This window comes from Chelonoidis abingdonii, chromosome 6 (genome assembly GCF_003597395.2).
Source record: "Chelonoidis abingdonii isolate Lonesome George chromosome 6, CheloAbing_2.0, whole genome shotgun sequence".
Taxonomy (NCBI): Eukaryota; Metazoa; Chordata; order Testudines; family Testudinidae; genus Chelonoidis; species Chelonoidis abingdonii.
The window spans coordinates 72,017,245-72,039,159 of NC_133774.1; the positions used below are offsets into that span (position 1 = coordinate 72,017,245).

Consider the following 21,915-nt stretch of genomic DNA (forward strand, 5'->3'; position numbering starts at 1 on the left):
CCTCTCATTAACAATGCATTCAGTTTCTGAGACTGCAGTATTGATCTTTATAGCTCACGCTGTACGCTAATATATGAGGCTTTGATTAAAGATCTGGGTTTTTATCCAAGATCATTGGGTCAGAGTTACATTTTAAAGTAAATTATTTATTTAAAGTTTCTGCCAAGTAGCGAGGCAGAATTTACAAAAACAAGCTTTTTGCTTAAAGGGGAACCTGGCAGAAAAGGGATAAATAGAACCAGCTGGTGGTGTCATGGTTGTTAGTCCCTGGAGGAAGGGAAAGCCTTGCGTTTGTCTTCAGGGAATTCCTCTAAGACTCATGAAGAGGTGCTGATGGGCCTTAAAGCAATCTCTAATCTTCCTGCATTTGAGAGAGGGTTGCTGAGTTATGAGAGGTGAGTGTGTAGGGATGAAAGAGAGAGGGATCCCAGAGGAGATAAAAAGCAAAAAAGAAATAATTAAGCACTATAAACAATACTAACAATAAATTGATTAACTGATCTAAGTGTGAACTGTGTAATCACTTAGTACCATCTTCCACTTTACTACAGTCCCCTAGTTGTAGTCTATTGTACAGGGCATGGACTCAGCTGAAGAGAGAAATCAGAAAATAATTGCTGTGTTTGGTATCTTTTCCCAGATAAAACTGAAGGAGATATTTGAAACCCCCACAGAAATCAGTCTTGTTCTGGAGTTGGTCACAGGAGGGGAGCTGTTTGACAGGTGGGTGATCTATATGCACTGCACCCCACAGCATGCACAAGGAATTTTGTGGTGTTCATCTTACAACACATTTCTCAACAAGGGTGTGATCCTTCAAAATTTGCCCCCCTCTTCCCGAGTAATTCTTACCTTAGTAGTCATTGAAGTAGTTCTATCTGAGTGAAGACTACTTACATGAGCAAAAGTCTGCAGGATCTGGCTCCAAGCGGGCATCTGGAAAAGGTTTCTCACTGGAGATTTTTTTTAAATTAAATACCAATTAAGTAAAAAATGGAGGAAAGTCAAATTCTAAATAGCATGTCATGTTGGAGGAGGGGACTCACCAGGCAAACATTAAAACAAGGGTCATGCAAACAGTCGGAAGATGAGCCGGGAAGCGGTGTGCTGTGCAGAGAAGTGAGAGGGACACTGGGAAGAAAGCAGAAAAAGTGCTAGGCAAAAATCAGGTAAATAGTAGATAGAAGAAGGAAAAGTCAGATAAAAAGTTGATCAACTGAGCAGTGAGAGAAGCCCTTCCTCCCCCCCCCCCCATTTAGCACTTGATTATATCTGGGAAAATTCTGTACATTTGTAAAAGATTCTGCAAGAAAATTGTTAAATTCTGCCGATTATTTAATGATAATGCTTCACAACCCAAAACATGTTGGTGTCTGTATATAAAATTATGAAAAATCCTGTAACCTAATCTTTTTGGTATTGTTTAATGCTGGGATTTCTTAAGAGAGCTATTTATTCTTGTTTTAGAGCAAAACACACACAAAGCCTTCGTTGCTCGTTTGTTGAATAAATTAACTGTACTGCTGAACTAATCTACTGATGAACAATGCTTACTAAATCATGCAGGATGAAGATACTTAATCTTCTCTCCACTAAGCTTAACTGTTTAATATTTAAATAGAATATGATTAAAGTATGCATTAAAGAAATGGAGTGTGAAAAGCACTTTGATTTGGGGAAACACAAACTTGTCCTTTTTGTATGGATAATAGTTACTGCATAATAATCAAAGCAATAAGCTCAACATGAGCAGTTTCTGAATGCAGCAGAAGCAAACCCTTCTCTCACTCCTTCAATTCAGAAAGAAGAAAAGTGGGCATGCATGTGCATACACATGCCATATCCAGTCACAGCAATGAGGCAAATCATAGTGTCAGTTAAACTATTAGAATCCAGTAAGCTAGCATGCAAGGAGACTGAACCATCATATTTATCCATAGAGAGACTTGTATGGCAGGTGTTTGTAGAGTATCATGGAAAAGGAATTATGGACATGCCAAAGAAATGGTTAGTTGGTCTGTGAACAACAATAATTTGTGAGGTTGGGCGTGCTGCTACTATCTTAACTTACAGTAGCTGAATGCAGCCCAATTTTGAAGACTGTCTGGGACTTGTGTTCACTGTGGAAGCTGGGATTTCATGCTCTAACATCATGAAGTTTTCACATGAGAGCAGCCTTTTCCTTAGGCTGTAATTTTTTTCTCAGGATTGGGCCCTCCATGAAATTTTACACTTGGAGTAACAAGTCAGCTTCTACAAACTGCCCAGCTCTGTCTACAAGATTGCTAATTGAAGCAAAGAGGTTTCGCCAGCGCTTAGAATCATGGTGCACCCTTCTGATACTGGTGATGAGCACCTCTGGAAATATTTGCAGTAAATTTTCATTCTACATGTGATTTGAAAAATCATCAAAAGTTATTTTGCATCAGTTATTTTTAACAAAAGGCATTGACTTCCTCTCCAGCAGAAGTATGAAAATTGCACTAGATTCATAGATTCCAAGGCCGGGATGGACTCTTGTGATCAGCTAGTTTGACCTCCTGTATAACACAGGCCATAGAACTTCCTAAAATAATTCCTAGAGCATCTCTATGGCATTCATTTTTTGTTCTTAGATCTCTACATTTGCATTTAGCCATTATTTGCACCCAGCTTTCCTAGAGATCCAGATTGATCTGTATCAGTGACCTGTCCTCTTCATTATTTACCACTTCCCCAATATTTATGTCATCTGCAAAGTTTCAGTGATTATTTTGTTTTCTTCCGGATCACTAACAAAAATGTTAAATAGCACAGGGACGAGACTTGCAGTATATCACTGGAAACATACCCATTTGATGATAATTCCCTGTTTACAAGTACATTTCGAGACCTATCAGTTAGCCAGCTTTTTAATGCATCTAATATGTGCTATGCTAATTTTATATCATACAAATTTTTTAAACAAAATATCATGCAGTATCAAGTCAAATGCCTTACAGGAGTCTAAGTCTATTACATCAATACAATTACCTTTATCAACCAACCTTGTATTTCATCAAAAAAAGATAACAGGTCAGTTTAACAAACTCTGTTTTACATAAACCCATGTTCATTTGCATTGTTTATTTTACCCTCTTTTAGTTCTTTATTGGGAGAGGTCCATATCAGTTGCACCATTAGCATACCCGGGATAGATGTTGGACTGACAGGTCTATAATTACCTGGGTCATCCCATTTACCCGTTTTAAATATTGGCACAACATTAACTTCCAGACTTCTGGAACTTCCCCAGAGAACCATGAGCATTAACACTCCAATGAGCTCTTTTAAAACTCTCAGATGTGAGTGATTTGGATCTGCTGAATTTAGAAGCTGCTGTTTTCTGAGATACTAGTGGTATAGACAGAGTGTTAACATATATGACATGACTACATCATCTGTTTTTTCCCGAATACAGAATAGAAATACTTATTGAACACTTCTGTCTTTTCTGCATTATTATTGATAATGCTAACATATCCATCTAGTAATGGACCAATACCAGTAGGATTCTTTTTATTCCTAATATACTTTAAAAGCTACTCCCTATTGACTTTAATTCTCTTGGCCATAGAGTTCTCCTTGTGTTCCTTTGCTTCCCTTATCAGTTTTGTACAACTGCAGTTTTCTGGTTTGTATTCATTAGTATCAATTTTCCCTTTCTTCCATTTGTTATGTTTGTTGTTTTTTTCCCTCTTCCCCTTTAAACCAAGTGTTGTTTTTTCTTAAGCAATGTGGCCTTCCTCCTCAGTTGGGGGATTGTGGCTTTTTGTGCCTCGAGTAAGCGTTCTTAAACAATTCCCAATTATCATTCACATTTTTTTGGTTTAAATTCTTCCTCTCAGGAATCTAATATACATTAGCTGTTCCTTCTCCCTTCTGTCTGTGTGAAGAGACAGGATTAACAGTAATACTGTGGTGCTGAAGTAAGGTAGCTGCCCTGCAGGTTGTAGTCATGTGAGAAGTTTGTCTCAAAGTAGGAGTCTATCTTCTCAGTTCCCATTTCTTCACTCACTTTCCCTTTTTCTTCACCCATTTCTTAATCCAATTCTCTTGTCTCCTTATTCCCTTGCATTTTCACTCACCAGCTCTTGCCTCCACCTGGCTTCTCTCCTTTCCCCACATGCCACCTTTTCTTTTCTCCCCTACTGTTTCTTTAGCCTCACATCTTTCTCCTACATACTGTATTTTTCTTAAATGAAGGAAATGTGCTGACCTACCTTTTAGGAGGCCTTTAGTATTCTGCCTTATGCACGTATATGGCTCCCATTACCATAGTATCTGAGCACCTTACCATAATATATTTATCCTCACAACACACTTTTGTGGTAGTGAGGTACTTTTATCTCCATTAACAGTTGGGGAACAAAGGCACAGAGAGACTAAGTGACTTATTCAAGTTTATACAGAACATCTGTAGTTGAACAAGGACTTGAACCAGGTCTCCTGAGCCAAAGGCAAGTGTCCTAATTACTGAACCAGCCTACCTCCCCCCCAATGCACTGGTTGCGCATACTGTAGGAGTGTGTCATCAACTGAACTGTATTTATGGATTTAGCCAAGAGTTTGTACTAGAACAAACTTCATTTTTATCCACTTCAAATTTAGAGTTTGGGCAGCAATAATTATAAAGCCACAATTATGATATCAGGTCTAAGGTTGAATTGAAAAATGCAATTAAATAGGAGAATTGAAAACTAAAATATTTCCTTCCCAAACTCCTCCTGCTTACTGAATTGGCAGGATTGAAGTTTTTGTGATGTTTTAAGTGATAACGTTACTTGTTTTTAACATGCTCACTGTCAGACTTGTTTTTGAAATGTTGGACTAGTTGGATAACATTTCTTCAAGTACCTTTATTAAATATTGACAAACCTTAAAAACTTCAAACTTTCCACATTTATTCATCTTAATAATGTTTCCAGAATAAGCAATGGTGAGAAAATTAACTTCTACACAGTAAAGGAATTATCCCTATGCCTCTTCCAGGGCATCTGCTGCCTAATTGGAGCTATCCACGCACAGCTATTTACATGTCAGGTGTCCCTTTACTATACTTCTGGGACTTATCTGCAATACCTGCTTTCCCACCATCTTTCCAATTACCATAGTATTTGAACTACACATGAACAATTTCTTTTCTCATCTGCTTTTACCTCTTCATAATGCCCAGAATACACACACGAATCTGGTTGCACATTTGTTCTCTTGCAGCTATAATGCTGCACCTAAACACTCACAGCTGGTGTCAGATTAGTTCTCCAGTATCATCACACTAGGACTATTCATGCACTGTTGGTTTCATACCACTCTCATATGAAAAGATCTGTGCAATAATAAAATATACATAGCCTTGAGAACTCCTTATCTATCAGACATAATACACCAATAAATACACTCACAGATAAATATAAGAAATCAAAATGTGCTGTCATTATTATAATTCTTCAGTTATATTTTCAAAAACAAGAGAAATTCAAACACTGATAGATCAGTCTTAATTCTCTGACTCAGCTGAATTCTATTATTAAAAAAAAATCAGAAAATCTTCCCGAATTTTTTTCTCAAACTTTAAAAATCACCTTCACCTTCATAATATTTAAATAAATTAATTCACATACAACTTATGTTGCCAAAACATAGCAACTTGAACTGTAACCATGTCTGATAAGTTGGTATGGCTTATGTGTTGTGCATTTGTCATTTAAACACACACTTGTGTTGACATTGCTGATAACTTTTGCCATGCTGATAACGGAACAGATAATGCTGTGCTTTTGGGGTGTGGCGAGTTTAACTTAACACTGTACAGAAGTCTCAGACATGAGACCAAATGCTGGATCAGATCCTTTCCTGCATTCTGAATGCATTGTACTGCTCTGGCTCCAGTTCTGTGTAGCAGCTTTAAAGCCAATGTAACTGATCACTGGAGGATTCTCTCATGTGTGGCAGCTTCTTTACCAAACGCTGCCCATTCACCAGTGCAGAGAACATGACTGAGGCTCCCTTCATCGCACCTTTCCATGGCTGCCAAAAGAGCCTCCTTGCCAGACAATGTAAATTTGAGCAGTACTAAGGTTGGTCTAATCAAGACTGGCATCTGGCCTAGTAGGCCATCGGATTTGGGAAGGAGAGCACAAAGCATACTTTCGTACCCCTTCCTCACCCCATAGCTGCAGTGAGTGATGCTTAGCCACAGCTGAGGAGCTGGTCATTTATATTTCTCCTGAAGATTTTGGCTGGGGAGAGGAGAGATTAAATCAGTTCTTCAAAGTAATTTCTCCTTTGGATGACTTCACGCTGAGCAAAAGTGTAGTGGTAATTCCTGTAAATAGGATCTGGGTTATTTTAAAATGTAGATAATCAGAAGATAGAGCTTGGCAGCTTTTCTCATCCATTTATTGTAACAGGAGAAATCTGAGTTAATCCTGATAGCTTTACTCTTTGTGCCTTCAGAGTGCTTCGGCAATGTCTTGAATTTTAGTTCAAATATGCACAGTCAAAACTCTTTTATCTGAATCAGAAGCCACAGTAGGAAAAGAGTTTAGGCCCTATTACTTCAAAGGAATGCAAATTCCTTTTTGATTCTTTCAGTGGATCGAAGAGCTCCGGATGGAGCCATATTGCCCTCTTACAATTCTTCTTGTCTTTCCAGGATTAGTGGGCAGTTGTGTATTTTAATGTGGTCTCCTTGAGAAATTGCCAGCTCTCCTGAGCTACTCTATCCCTTCCCATAGTTCTCTGTTTGTTAAAGTCTACTTTTTTTAAAAGTCCATTGTCCTTATTCTGCTGCTCACACTCCTTCCTTTCCTTAGAATCATGAAATCTGTCATTTCATGATCACTTTCTCCCAAGGTGCCTTTTACCTTCAGATTTGCAATTCTTCCCTGTTAATCAGAATCAGGTATAAAATGGCTGTCCCACTGGTTATTTACTCCACTTTCTGAAATAAGAAGTTGGCCCCAAACATTCCAAGAACTTAGACAGTTTGTGTTTTGCGTGTTACTTTCCAACAGATGTCTGGGTAGTTAAAGTCCCCAGTTACTTCCTGTTCTTGTGCTTTGGATATTTCTATTATTCATTCTAGAAATACCTCATCCACCTTTCTTCCTGATTTGGTGGTCTATAGTAGAACCCCTACCATGATGTCACCCCAATTTTTCCCCTTATCTTTATCCAGAGACTTTCAACCTTCTTCTGGGCCTCAGAACTAGTGTCTGTATTCTTGATATATAATCCAGCATCAGCCTTTGTCTCCTCCTTTTCGTGGAGGTGTGCATGAGCCACCCTGCCTTGGGAATATGTGGCTACTCTTCCTCACTTTTTACTCTGCATGTCCTCTCTGAACAAGCTATACCCCTCTGTACAAATATTCCAGTCATGAGATTTATCCTGTTCAGTCTCTGTGATACCAGTTAAGTCATAATTTAGCTTATATACTAGTATATCCAGTTCTTTCTGTTTATTCCCCATACTCCATTCCCCCACTAATTTCCACTTTTGTTGCTCCTATGATCCTGCTGTAATTTACCATGTCCTTCCTGAATGTCTAGTCCTCTGTTAAGGTCACCTGTTTTATGCTCACCTGTGAACTTTTGTCACCTACCCTCTTTGAACCTACTTTAAAACCCTCCTCACTAGGTAGGCAAGTCCATGTCCTCAAGATGTATTTCCCCCTTCTTGGTCAGGTGGATCCATCTCTTCTCAGCAAAACTCCTTCATGGACACTCCACCCCATGCTTGAAGAAGGCAACATACCTCCTGGGAAGAGAGTCACTGACCACTGCCATGCTTCTTCTCCTTCTCCTTCTCCTCTTGGGGGTGGTGTACATGAACCTCCGAGCCTTGGGGGACATTGCAGTCTCCTCCTCACCTCCTGTTGCCAGTACTGCATAGTGGTTCTTGACTGCAATGGATGGGGAACATGGATAGATGGGTGAAGCATAGTCTGCTGCCTGAGGAGGCCAGCAGCCAGTCTCTCTTCCCCGTAGAGCGGCTGGTGGTTCTTCCTCTTCTGGTGCTGCTGTAGTCTTCTCTAATCATCTAGCATCCTCCATACTGAACATCTCCGTGTGCATCCTGTCAATGAATTCCTCGTGTTCCCGAGTGTTAGTCAGGCAAACTCCTTCCTGCAGTTGTCTTACATGCTTCCTGAGGGGGGACTCCAACAAACACCTCTAACACTGGATGACTCCTTCTGCCTAGCTTTTGCTGATGGGCACATGCAGGCCACATTCGCAGCAAGTCAGGAGCAGGACCTGGCTTGAAGCTTCCAGGGTCAGGATGCTGTCTGCCTGGGGCCTCCTTTGTTTTCCTCCTTTTATGAAGTATCTGCAAGTTGATGTAAAACTACCTCCCTGCCTTCCTTTATTAGTGAACACAGCTGGCTAACTACCTTTAGTCTCTTTCGTCTCACCAGCCGTGTTTCACATGATGTCCTCAATCATTTTTCTATTTCATTTCTGCCCCTTTCATAATAATGACATTGCCCCTTATGTCTGGTCAATGAGCTTTTCCTTTCCTCTGTCTTTTACCCCTCTTTACCCTCTCTCTCTTTACGTAAGCGTAGTATGGTGGTTGATACTGTTAACTACACCACTACCTCGATATAACGCCACCCTATATAACACAAATTTGGATATAACACGGTAAAGTAGTACTCCGGGAGGGGGCTGCGCACTCCGGTGGATCAAAGCAAGTTCAGTATAACACGATTTCACCTATAACGGGGTAAGACTTTTTGGCTCCCAAGGACAGCGTTATATCGAGGTAGAGGTGTGCCATGAACTTTCATTGACATGCTTCTCAGTCACCTGGTACAGTACATTAGACTCTTAGCACCCTGTTTTTCTGGCTTTGCTCTTGCCTATTAAACGGTTTCTCTATTATGATAAGACAATAGTAGATTTTAATTTGCTGCTATACCTGCCTGCTGTAGTGTTGTTCTTAACCCCTCCACTGTCTCTGCCTTTTCCCAGGCTCACCTTTTTTCTGAAATAAATCTCAGACTATCTTTTCTAGTCAGATGTTGTTCATATTTATTTCCTTCTAACTGTATCACTCTCATCTCACTGTTCTCCATATCTTAATTTCAACAATTCCTGGCTGTACTACTAATTTCTTTTTACCCAAATACCAAAACCATATGTTCTGAAAATTGGTACAAATAGTTCTTGTTACCCCATTTCCTACCTCAACTCAGATCTACTTTGTCCTACTCAAACCCTTCCCCCTCACATTCCCTTTATTCTGAGGAACTAAGACATCTTGACCACTAATTCTTTTGCTGCTGCTTTCACCCACAGCTGTAAAACTGCCCAATGTCTTCTCCAAAATATTGTCTACACTTCACACAATCTAAATCACTCGCATGGTAAAAAATCTAGAGTAGTGTAGATTTGAGCTAATATCACATGTTTTTGTGGAGTTTCCAGAAAACCAAATATGGGTGATGTGGTTCTGGAGAGTTCTCCTTTTGCAGAGATGGCTAACAGAGTGGAAATGTGGTGTGGGAAAGGCCAATTTTGGGGCCTTCTGAAGCCTACAGGGCCACCTCTTTGTCCCTGGTTCATGGGAATTAGCATTGGAAAGACCCATAGGTTCCTCTTCACCCGTATTGCTTTCCACTAGCCACTGATGTGTGGATCACTTAGCATATCACTGATTTAGTAACAGATTCCCCCTGTCTGAGCTACGCTTTGTACAGGAAGTGGAGGAGAAGTCAGGGAACTGGTTAGGTCTCCCTTATTCTGTGGGGCAGCTGTGCTACACACAGCATGAGTTAGAGCAGTCCTACAGTTGCCCTAATTTTCAACAGCAGGATGTGGTCCCTAAAGAACCATAGACCAGCTGAGGATCAGCACAGAGCTCTGACCTGGCATGCCCCAGACACTTCTGTATACTAGGTGTTGGGAAGGCAGCTGGTACGCAAGCTGGCTTTACTCATTTGAAAGCTCTCCACTGCCTGCTTGTAATTGTGAGTCTGGCTCTTAATGTTTTGAACAGCTCATTGGTTGTCTCTTAACATCGGTGACTGTAGTGATGAGACCCTAGACTAATGACAAAGTAGGGAACTGTGCTTGTATAGATTTGCCAATGCAATTTAGTACTTAGTTGCTCTCAAGTGTTTTGTAATGATGTGTTTTAACACTTTAATTATACACGGTCAATACCTTGTTATCTCTGTCACTGGGTTAAAGTAAATTTTATTGTTTGAACTATTTTTTTCAGAGTAACAGCGTCCAAATTCAAATAACTCTCTGTAAATGACTGTAGAAAGCAATTGTTTACAATACAATTAGGACACAGTTTCTTCCTGATGCACTTAGAGATAGCTGCAACATTAGGTATCAAAACACAAATAGCATTACAAATGAAGAAGCACCTCATCTAAGCCATGCTCCTGGCACCGCTGTAATACTGCTTGGCGTAAAAAGGAATGCATCTTTGCGCTCCACTGAGAGATGAGAATCTGAGTGTTTCACTGGCTGCTTGCCACTTTCAAAATGTCAACTGATAAAATATTAAAGTCTCACTGTTTCTTTGCCCTGTTGAAAGAGATTGTCCTGACTATAATTGCCCATGCTAATGACTCCTGTGAACCCCCAGGGACAGACGGCCAGGGCGAGGTGGAAGGACCTTTTGAATGAAGTGCTGAACAAAGGTGTATATTGCTAGTAGCTCTCTGGGTAGCGGAACCTCATTCAAAGTAGGTGAAAGTCAATGTGTTACACACAAGGTCTATGAAGCACTTCAGTTTGTTAGGTAATAGTGTGAAGACTGTGATTCCTGGTGATCTCAACCTCACATACAAACATGCTCTCTTATCTACCTAGGCGCATGGCCACATTGTTGCAATATGGGCCTGATCCAGTTCCCATGGAAATCAGTGGAGAGACACACCCATTGACTTCAGTGGGAATGGGATCAGGCCTTATCTGATTGCTTCACAATCAAGAATGAATTTATCTTCACAGTACCCCTGTAAGGCAGGGAGAAGTATTATCATTGTACAGGTGGGGAGTTGAGGCACCTGCCCAGGACCGCACAGGAGGTGTGTGACAGAACTGGTAACTGAATACAGATCTCCTGAGTCCCAATTCAGTGCCTTAACCACAGGACCATCCTCCATCCCTGTACTTAAAAAATGGTTATAAAAATTGTGATCTATTTTGTCTGTCACTGTTTTTCTCCTGGGAAATATTGTAAGGCAAGAATCTTTGTTATGACTGGATGACAAAAGGAAATTGAAAGTTTTTCATTTGTTTTGTTCTTAAACAAAATAGTTACAACCCCAGATCAGCAAAATAGGACATGGTTATACTCAGAGAAAAGTAGGTATGTTTTACATCCAAATAGCTGAATATCAGTTCCTCCTTTTAGATGCCATATTTATCAGTTCTGACCTCCGCTCGGGGCTCTGTGTTTCTCCTACAACGTGTGAGCTTCCTAACAGCTAGCACAGGAAAAGGTAACACATCTGACTGCATTGTGATAGTATTAGGGCTGTCAACAGTAATTGAAGGAGAAGCAGAGCTCACTGAATCAAAGAACGGTGACATGGTTGATTTTAAATGTTGTATGGTTGTGCGTCGAGCATGAAGCGTATAGGCACCATATGTTCTAGCTTCTCAGCAAGGTCATTTCTGTTGTTGTTTGGAGATTGATGTGGCAGACTCAGATCTGAGCTAATTTGTTTATTTACACTGGGTATATGCTCTTATCTATACTATGCACATAAGTCCTCTTAAATCAAGATGGACCCTGATGCACACAGGCAACTCTGAAAATCCTTGTTCAGTCACCCTGAACCACTACAGGAATAGCTGCCTTTATTACGGCCACTGAACCTTCCTGTCCTGGCTGCCTTATCACCCTCCAGCCAGGAACCAAAAAAGCTGCAGCAAACTTACCCTCAGCCAATTCATAACACTGCCCTCCACTGATCTATTAATCTATTGCCTCTTCTGTAAATCTAAAACTAAATAAGCCTTTGTGCACCTCTGTCTATTTTAGACTCTGTGTGTGTGTGTGTATACACACCTACAAAAATACCCCAGCTTACATTAAACAAATGTTATTTAAGTTGCAAAGTCAAGCACTTAAAAAATTAAGAAATACCAGTTTTACTGTCCTTCATGCAACCTTAATTCTACCCCTTGTGTGTCCATCGTGTGCCCTAGATCCTGTTGAAAGGGTCCTGGTGGAGTAGTTTGTAGGGCCATTGCATGGGGAAAATTAACCCCAGAGTCTGTTTTTTTTAAAAAAAACAAAAAAAAAAAACAAAAAAACAAAGGGGGTCATTCAATTAAAGGCTTTATGATGCATACACGGCAGAGAGCGGAATTTACATTGATGGAGATTATAGTGATGGGAAAATGTTAATTGAAATTAGAGCTGGTTCAAAATTTAAACAAGAATCTTTAATTAAACAAATTATCTATTTTTCTTCCTGTTTTTATGATGAAACCCCCAAGTGGAAAATTACTGATTTGGGGGTTTAGATTTGTTTTATTTTCCTCCCTCCAGCCTCAGATCTATTTTTCCTTTTTCTCCTATTTTCAGGGGAAAATGCAAATAGGAAAAAAAAAAAAAGAGGGAACAGACGAAGAAAGGGAGAGAAGGGGGAACAAAATTTATGAAACCAAAATTTTCTACAACTTTTTCATGAAAAGTATTCAAATAAATTAAAAATGGTTATTGAAAACTTTAAAATTGTTAACAACTCTTGCAAAATGTTTTTCTACTAGTTCTTTATAGAAGTTTTATTGAAACCACAAGAACAATGATAAAAACACTGAAAGTACAAAACTCCTCCACTTTTTGCCCATTAAATTGCACAAAAGTGACAAAATAACTAATATGATAATGCTTATCAATTTGCAATAATAGTGCCATATATCATTATGGATAGAGATAAGTAAATAGATACAGAAATATTTGTTAGATAAATTGGTACTGCAAATTTATATGTAATTTGGAAACATAGCTCTTAGAATCTAGTTTCCATACACAGAAATGGCTGCTTATAATTAGGCTCCGGAATTGTTATTTAGGGTACTAAATAATTCACCTGACTTTTCCAAAGTCCTGAGCAATCAACAATACCAAGTTATTTCCAAGGGAGATGCTGGGTGCTCACTTCTGAAAATCAGGCCACTTTTGTATAGATATATAAAAAAGGATTTAGGAGCCTAACTTTGGGCAGCCATTTTTAATGTACTTTTCATACATTAGATGGACATACAATGTAATTGTAAAGTCTGAATTAATATAGAAGCTAATTGCTATGCTCCATTAAGATACAGAAACACTCTTAAAATCAGGGCAATCAGGATACTGAATGAGACTCAAGGTAATTATATTCATTGAGGGGGAGGGATAGCTAAATCCAGGGTTGTAAGTTCAATCCTTGAGGGGGACATTTAGGGATCTGGGGCAAAAAATCTGTCTGAGGATTGGTCCTGCTTTGAGCAGGGGGTTGGACTAGATGATCTCCTGAGGTCCCTTGCAACTCCAATATTCTATGATTACATTTCAACCTTGGTAATATAAAGAATCTATGCGTTAACTTGATTTACTTCACTTGCAAAGGAGCTTGGCTTTGTAACTAACTAAACATATCAAGGCAGCAAGAAATTGGAACTTCATTTCAATATGCACATGAGCCATTTGGAAAAGTGTACCCTATGGCAACCATTCTGCTGTAGGTTATCGTGATCTAATTTTCCTTTAATGATTTCTGCAGACTTTTCAAACAGTTTTAATGTACAGAAATGTTTCAGATTAGTATATTTTAAAAGTACAACTACAGAAGGATTAAACAACAGCCAAAATGTTTTTAGACACACACACACACACACGCACACACGCACACACGCACACACACACACACACACTACCTTTGTAAAGGAATGAGAAATCAAGAAAGGTGAAGACTCTGTCAACACTGGGCCAGATTCTGTAGTCCTTATTCAGGCAATTTCCCATTAAAGTTCATACAGGATTTACACCAGGACCACAGGATCCAGCCTTTTAGCAATACATGGAATAAAAGGGTTGGAGAAATAAACACTGAAAATAGAAAAAAAAAAAGTTTATTCTGAGATGTTCCTGCTGAGTGATCTATAATGGGAAAAATATAGTTAGGGGGAGGATGAGAGAGAGAGAGCAGGGAATATTAAACAGAGAGAAGTCTGGGTTTAAAAATATTTTATCTGAATTTGCAGTGCAAAAGTACTGAACATGTTAGCAGTTATTTTTATATTCATGTGTATGTATAAAGCCTTTTGCAAGTTAAATTATATGCTTATCACTTCATCTGCTACTGAAATGCAGCCAGCTGCGGAGTGGGAAGGGAGAGGCATTATAGCAGCAATATTAAATACTAGTTTAGAGACAGGCCGTGAAGATTACCTTAAAGAAAAGACAAGATCCAAATTGTGTATTAAGTGCCTGGGCTAATTAACTTAAAATTTAATTTTCACTAATCTGCCTGAGATGAAGGAAGCATGAAGCAAATTTCATGCATAAATTCATGTTTTAGAGTAGATCAGGGGATTGAAAGAGTTGATAGTTCTCTCCCTTGTGTTGGAGCTGCAGGAGTAACTACATCCCTAGGGCTGGAATAATCCCTACTGACTATGCAGCCCCAGAAAAAGGAGACGGGCTTGTTGGTTGGTCTGTGTACTGCCATACATGTGAGGCCTCTGCTTCAAAATAGGGAAGTACTTTTTCCCCAGTTGCCATTTGGGGACAGGGATGGGGGGGGTGAAAAAAATGTTTGGTGGTGTGCCTGCCTCTCTCCTCAAAATGGCACATCCAGCTCTTCAAAGGAGCTGTCTGCCAGAAAAAGGTGCTTCTACACCACTGCCCCTTTAAAAAAAAAAAAAAAAGAAAGAAAAATCAAATCTTTCCTGGCTGAGTTATATCAGCATCCACAGTTAGTCATTTCTGCTGTTGAGAGCACTGCCTACAGTTAGGTGAGCTGTTTCTGCCCCTTAGCATTTGAAAGGGCAATGCAGTAGGACTGGGTAAAGTATTTCTCCAGACTTGCAGTTGCTGGGTAGGGAGTGGGCAGTGTACCTGTTGATAGAAATCCTGCTTTTTAGATTGAGGAAAGGCAGAAAGCCTCATCTTTTTCCCCAAAGACAGAGATAATGGGGTGAGCCTGCTGCTACAGAAAGACTATGTCGGGAGCCACTGATTAGAAGATGATAGTAGAAGTGCAGTTGGGTCTGATGGGAAGAGGGTCAGAAGAAGCACCTGCATCTTCACCCTTCTCTTCCGTGTGAGAGAGAAGTGGTCTTTATCTTTACCCACACATCCCACATTCTCCAACTGCTTCATGAAGTTTGGGTTTCATAAAGCTCAGATTAATTTTGTGAAATCTTAGACTTTTGTAGAATAGAATCTCAAAACTTTTACAAAATAGCTCAACAGATTCACAAAACCTTGATCTCTGAGAAGTTTGTCTTGTTTTCCTTCAAGGTGTCCTAATTTCTCAAAAGATTTATTAGGAGGAGAGGAAAATGTCCTTAAGATAAAACTCCAAGACGATAGGCTATATAAAAATAAGAAATGAGATTGTTTGGACATCAGTAACAGTCAGAAAGTAAAGCAGAGGCTAGAAGTTCATTTGTGATGTCTTGGGAGCTCATTTTTCTATAAAAATTAATTTGTATCTCACTATTGAAATATTCTGTTGCACAATTACATTAAATTCTAATTCAGGTCTTTAGTGGTAACCTTGGTGACTCTTCCAAAAAAAAAAAAAAGTGGTAGCAGCAAGGAGAGAAGATCACTTGTCCTGCAAATCTTGAAAACGGTCTTCTAAACAAAACCATCTGAGCCTGCTGGAACACACCCCCTCTACCCAGTGAGGTAGATGTGCATGACAAAGCTGACTTTATGCCAACCAAGGATTGTGCCACACCGGGGAAATTATCTGCCCATTTAAGGAAGCTTCAGGTCTCTGCTAGAGCAATGCAAATAGGACTTTGGCAGAGCTGACAATTTGGCGCTTAGTTTTGTTGTTTGTGTGGGATTTGCATTGGCTTTTCAATTGTAACTGAACCAAAAATCCTACTATTTAGTTCAGTTTTTTAAAATGATCACTTCCATGTGTTGACCTCATTATTTCCCAGTATACAAACTTCAGTTGACTGGAGTTATGGTAGAAAAATATATGTCAAGAATTTAAACTTCATTTCTACACTGAAAAGAAACTGTAAAAATGGCAGTGTGGGGTTCCATATCTCATGTGTCTCATTGATTTCCATATCCAATGTGTTTGGTTTACAAGTTTATCTTGTCAGCCCAAAGAGCTCAACCTGGGCTCTGAAAGTCAAGGTTGGTGGTTCTTTCCTCATGCTTCATCACCAGTAAATGTAGTCCCTTAGCTGTATCTGTGCCATCCCATTGTCCTCAGTGAGTTTGAACTAGTGTAACTGATCAGACACCATAACCAGTTCTGAAAATTATGCTTCAGAATGAATAGAATGTAGCTCATACTCTGTCATAGTTATATTTACTGCAGGGTTAATGAGAGTGTGACAATTTGGGGAAAGTGTAAATGTACAACTTCTGAATGTTGGTTGATTTTATGAAGTTATATGAAATTGTTGTAGTATGAAATGTTTCTAGGTGGATGTGGAATCTCCTGTTTGCTGATGGGGCAGTAGCACATGCCTACAAGAGATGCTAGTTGGTCATTAAACCTTCATGGTCACCTACTCAGGTGGAAACACCTTGAAACAACAGGTTGGCTCAATCTGGGAGAAGCGTCTCTGGAGGGAGGGGCAGTGGAAAATCTCTAGCAGGAGAACAAAGAAAACAAATGTGGGTAGGGCAATACATAAACTTGAGGGAAGACTCACAGAATCATACAGGAAGCTTTGAGCAGGAGAGAAGAAAAGGTAGGGGTGTGTGTGTGTGTGTGGTTTAACTACGGGACCAGCCAAGGTCAAAGGAAGCTAGCTGACCTAGGGAGAGAAGTTCCATGATTCTGGAAAGATGCTGTTAGCTGTAGAGAGGACACCCTAGACGACTCTGCCCCAACCCAAAGACTTCTCTAGAGTGAGGAAGAAACTGAAGCAGGGAAATACGTACAGGTGAGTTTATTATTTTTTGTAGGTCTGTGTATTTCTCATGCTGCTAAGTAAAGAGTAATGGTGGCGTTAGAATGCTGTGCAAAGTCTGTCAGTCTGTTGGCTTGCACTGTTGTGTGCCCCTGCAGAGGTAAACTGTGAACCCAGAGGGTTGCAGTTCTGGAAGAGAGTGTGTTTAAGGGTATGGCTACACTTGCAGCTGTACAGTGCTGGGAGTTACAGCTGTTTTTGTACAGCTGTGTACGGAAAGTGCTGCAGTGTGGCCACACTGACCGCTACCAGCACTGCAGTGTGGCCACATTTGCAGCATTTGCAGTGCTGTTGGGAGTGGCTGAACAGGCATTCTGGGATACCTCTGAATACCTCTGGAGGCCTATTATAGCGCTTTTGATGGCCACACTGGCAGAGCGGTGCTGCATCAGTTATATCCCAGGCAGAGCAGGAGTACAGCCAGCGCTGCAGCCAGGGAGATGCAGCGCTGTATGTGCCTTGCAAGTGTGGATGGTGAGTAAGTTGCAGCGCTGTAAACCCAGCACCAGCGCTGCAACTCTCCAATGTAGCCAAGCCCTAAGATACAAGGGCATCTGAAGAGTCCTTGCTAGTCCCAGGAGATAGACACTTGGACCCGGTGTCTGAGCTCTCGGGAGCGGGGTACTAGGCAGAGGATCTGCACTTCAAGCATGTGCCTAGAGACCCCATGCCAGGGGCAATGTCTGGACTCTGTTAAGTCTTTAGAATCTGAACGCACACAGAACCCAGTGAGGTAGGCTCCAAACATAATAGCCAGGGAGTGTTTAACCAGAGAGAACTCTAGTAGGAGTGTGCGGGGATGTGGGTGTGTAACAGGGCGTAAAAAGCAGTAAGAACTTGTTCTAATCATCAGATACAGCAGCTATATCTGAGTATGCATACAAAGAAAATCTTATGATCAACAATAAACCGTTTTTTCATAGTTGCTTTTTAGAGTAGAAGTGCACTTCCAGATATCCAGGGCTACAGTGAACCAGGGCATCTTGGAAAGTAAAGGCTTAAAATTGTTAACTTTTCAATACCTGGAGTGAATAAACTATTTTAGGAGGATGGGATGGGAGACAGCAAGTGTGCAAGCATGTTTCAGTAATAGAATTGTGCTTGAAGATCACTTGGATGCTACAGCGGGTGCAGAATGCAGCTATATGCTGCCTGTAAGTCAGTGCTGACTTCTGGGAATAGATCACACCAGCTCTGCAGAAGCTGTACTGATTTCCTATTTGGGTACAATTCAAAATGTTGATTTTGATCTATGATAAAAACTCTGCAAGATAGGTCCTGATTACGAGACCCCCCTCTTTTGAATCTTGTCGGTGGTTGATATAAACTGGACATTTGAGCTAATAGTCTATATTTCAATGTCACGGATCTGGTAGCCAGGTGTTCTCAGTGAAGGTCCCTTGACTCTGGAATTTACTTTCCCAAAGATCTTATAAGCTGTATCGTATGAGACAGTGTGGTGTTCAGTTCCCAAACATTTGCTTCCGGGAGTGTTTAGATGATTGAGGGGTTTAGGGAACATCCTTTATTCTTTTCTCTCTGGGAAAGAGGCAAATGTGTCTTGCAATAAGTGGGCTCTACAAATTTTTTACTTGCACTCTGCCCATCATAAGAATCTTCTTTGTGCCTACCGCCTTCAAGTCATTTAGTTTTTAATCCTTGTCTAAAATGGGTCTCTGTTAATTTGCAACTGTAGAATGAATTCTCATTCTCCTGAGACTGAGTGAGAAGACAGTTCAGTGTACTCAACTGACACAAGCATCACATTCAGCATTCTTATACTGGAGATGCCATTTGGTCCTAATATGTAACAATTCTCCAAAAAGGGTCATGTTTTTGGAGTTTAATATACTCTCCCTACATGCACTCACATTGTATATCATTTGAAAGCTTATTTTTTGTACATTTAGATGAGTTATGATGCGGTGCTCTCAAGTGTTGTTGTCAGCCAGTAGGCTAAGTAAAACAATGACACCCAAAATGAGTGCCATATTTTGCATAGTTCCAGAAACTCTTCAACATGACTGAATACAGTTTTTACTATTTAAGTTAATTTCAACACGTTTACGTGGTGTTTATTAGTCAAAGCTACCAAATGAGTGTATTAAAATAATTTTATTGGTATTACATGGGTAGGTGTGCCCCCCCCCAGCCCCCAGAAGTGATTATGCTGTTTAGTATGTGGCGAAAAAGGCAAGTATCAACATTTTGGAATATACTAACATGAACTATTTTCACATTACATATTTTTAATTGTCAAAGTATTTCATAAGTGACTATAACGGTTTTCTATATTTTCAGTTGAAATTTACTCAGCAAATCAGTCTGTGGCTGATGACTGTGCATATTTAGCAGTAGATGGTGTGTCCATAGTTTGAACTGCATAGTGGGTAGATATAAATGTATATGAATTTCTAATGTAATGCTTTTGTCCATACAATCTAGCATCTAGTCTGCCTGGTAGAAGGTTTAATTTGTAATTGCCTATGCATGTAGTACTAAGCTTTGAGTTATTCTAGAAATTAGCTTTTAATTCAGTGATATTTATGCACCGGTCAGTATTCATGTTAGAGGTAAGAATCCAGAGCTTCATATTCTGAATATACAAAAACCATGTGAGAAAGAAGTGAACTAACAAGAAGTTGTGAAGACAAAGTCCTCAAACAATCCTTGCCTCTGCACTGGAAAGGGATGAAAATTGTTACAGCTTTTACTAACCATGTCATCAGCAAGATGGCAAACCCATTTGACCCTGAATCACAACAAGAGCTGCTTATCTACTGGATAACATATCTACCATAAGATGTAAAAAGACTCTCCACTGAAAATAGCAGCTGTTGATGAAAAACAAATGGAGAGATTTGAGAGAGATGCACTTGATTCTGATGGGACACATAGCTTCTTCAACCCAGTCAAGAAATGTGGCATCAAAATTGATTTTGCTTAACATGGCCAAGATAACTAAATTTAAATCAGGCAAGGGAGGGACAGTCACAGCAGCTATCAGTCCAGAAATTGTTTTCCCTAGAGCCCTGTCCTTTGCAAGATGCAGAGATTACTCCTAGGGGGGAATTATGCACCAAAAGATAATTTCTGTGCACAATATTTTAAAATGAATATTTTATTTGTCAAAAAACAACAATATAATCATACCAGTTTCAGTAGTTTTGATAATTTATTTCAAAATACCTGTCAGCAAGTATGTGTGTAACAATACAGACAAAAAAGATTCAGGAAATGTTTCTTTGACAAATTCCTTACTAGGCATAGGAGCCTGGGAGTGAACTTGGAATGTTGTGTGGGTGGGTGGGTGAAGTATTGAACAGGGTTTTTGGTGGGGTTTGCAGGGAGAGGAATTGTTAGGGAGTTGGGGAGCTTCCCCCATGCAGATCCTGGCTGACCCCTAGGATTTCCCATTTAGTCAGGCACGTCTGCCCCTGTGTGTCCCTGCAGCCTCCTCCCATTCAGTCCCTGGCTCAGTGCTGTCACCCCACTAGCTCTGGAGTCTGCACCCCAGTTTGACTCTCACTAGCCCTTCTAAACCCCAGTCTTTAACCCTCCAGCAGCCTCATGTGTCCTGCTTTGTCCCTCCTCACCTGGCTTTGCTCTGAGAAACATGGTCTCTTTGCCCAGCTGTCCACCTTCTCTTCTGGAGCTACAGCAGCCCCTAGTGGGTGAAAGGCATACATAAGAATGGCCACACTGGATCAGACCAAAGGTCCATCAAGCCCAGTATCCTGTCCTCTGACAGTGGCCAATGGCAGGTACCTCAAAGGGAATGAACAGACAGGTTTTCATCAAGTGATCAATGCCCTGTCACCCAATCCCAGCTTCTGGTAAACAGAGGCTAGGGACACCATTCCTGCCCATCCTGAGTAATAGCCATTGATGGACCTATCTTCCATGAATCTATCTAGCTCCCTTTTGAACCCCGTTATAGTATTAGCCTTAACAACACCCTCTGGCAAGGAGTTCCAGAGGTTGACAGTGCATTGCATGAAAAAATACTTTCTTGTGTTTGTTTTAAACCTGTTACCTATTAATTTCATTTGGTGGCATCTTGTTCTTGTATTATGGGAAGGAGTAAATAACACTTCCTTATTTACTTTCTCTATACCACTCATGATTTTATAGACCTCTATCATATCCCCTCTTAGTCGCCTCTTTTCCAAGCTGGAAAGTCCCAGTCTTATTAATCTCTCCTCATACAGAAGCCATACTATACCCATAATCATTTTTGTTGCCTTTTTCTTAACCTTTTCCAATTCCAATATATCTTTTTTGAGATGGGGTGACCACATCTGCACGCAGTATTCAAGGTGTGGGCGTACCATGGATTTATATAGAGGCGATATGATATTTTCTGTCTTATCTATCCCTTTCTTGATGATTCCCAACATTCTGTTCGCTTTTTTGACTGCCGCTGCACACTGAGTGGATGTTTTCAGAGAACTATCCACAGTGACGGCAAGATCTTTCTTGAGTGGTAACAGCTAATTACCCCATCCTTGTATATGTATCATTAGGATTATGTTTTCCAATATGCATTACTTTGCATTTATCATTAAATTTCATCTGCCATTTTGTTGCCCAGTCACCCAGTTTTGTGAGATCGTTTTGTAGCTCTTCGCAGTCTGTCTGGGACTTAAGTACCTTGAGTAGTTTTGTATCATGAGCAAATTTTGCCACGTCACTGTTTACCCCTTTTTCCAGATCATTCATGAATATGTTAAATAGGACTGAGCCTAGTACAGAT

At 40.2% G+C, this 21,915-nt stretch overlaps 1 protein-coding gene across 2 annotated transcripts in view; it reads left to right on the top strand.

Annotated features, from left to right (window-relative positions):
* CAMK4 (calcium/calmodulin dependent protein kinase IV) overlaps nt 1-21,915 on the top strand; it is a 305,065-nt gene that overhangs the window by 164,914 nt on the left and 118,236 nt on the right. For both annotated transcript variants that reach the window (XM_075067151.1, XM_075067152.1), the window contains exon 4: nt 641-723. In XM_075067151.1, coding sequence (XP_074923252.1) covers nt 641-723 — 83 coding nt within the window. The remainder of the gene's footprint in view (nt 1-640; nt 724-21,915) is intronic.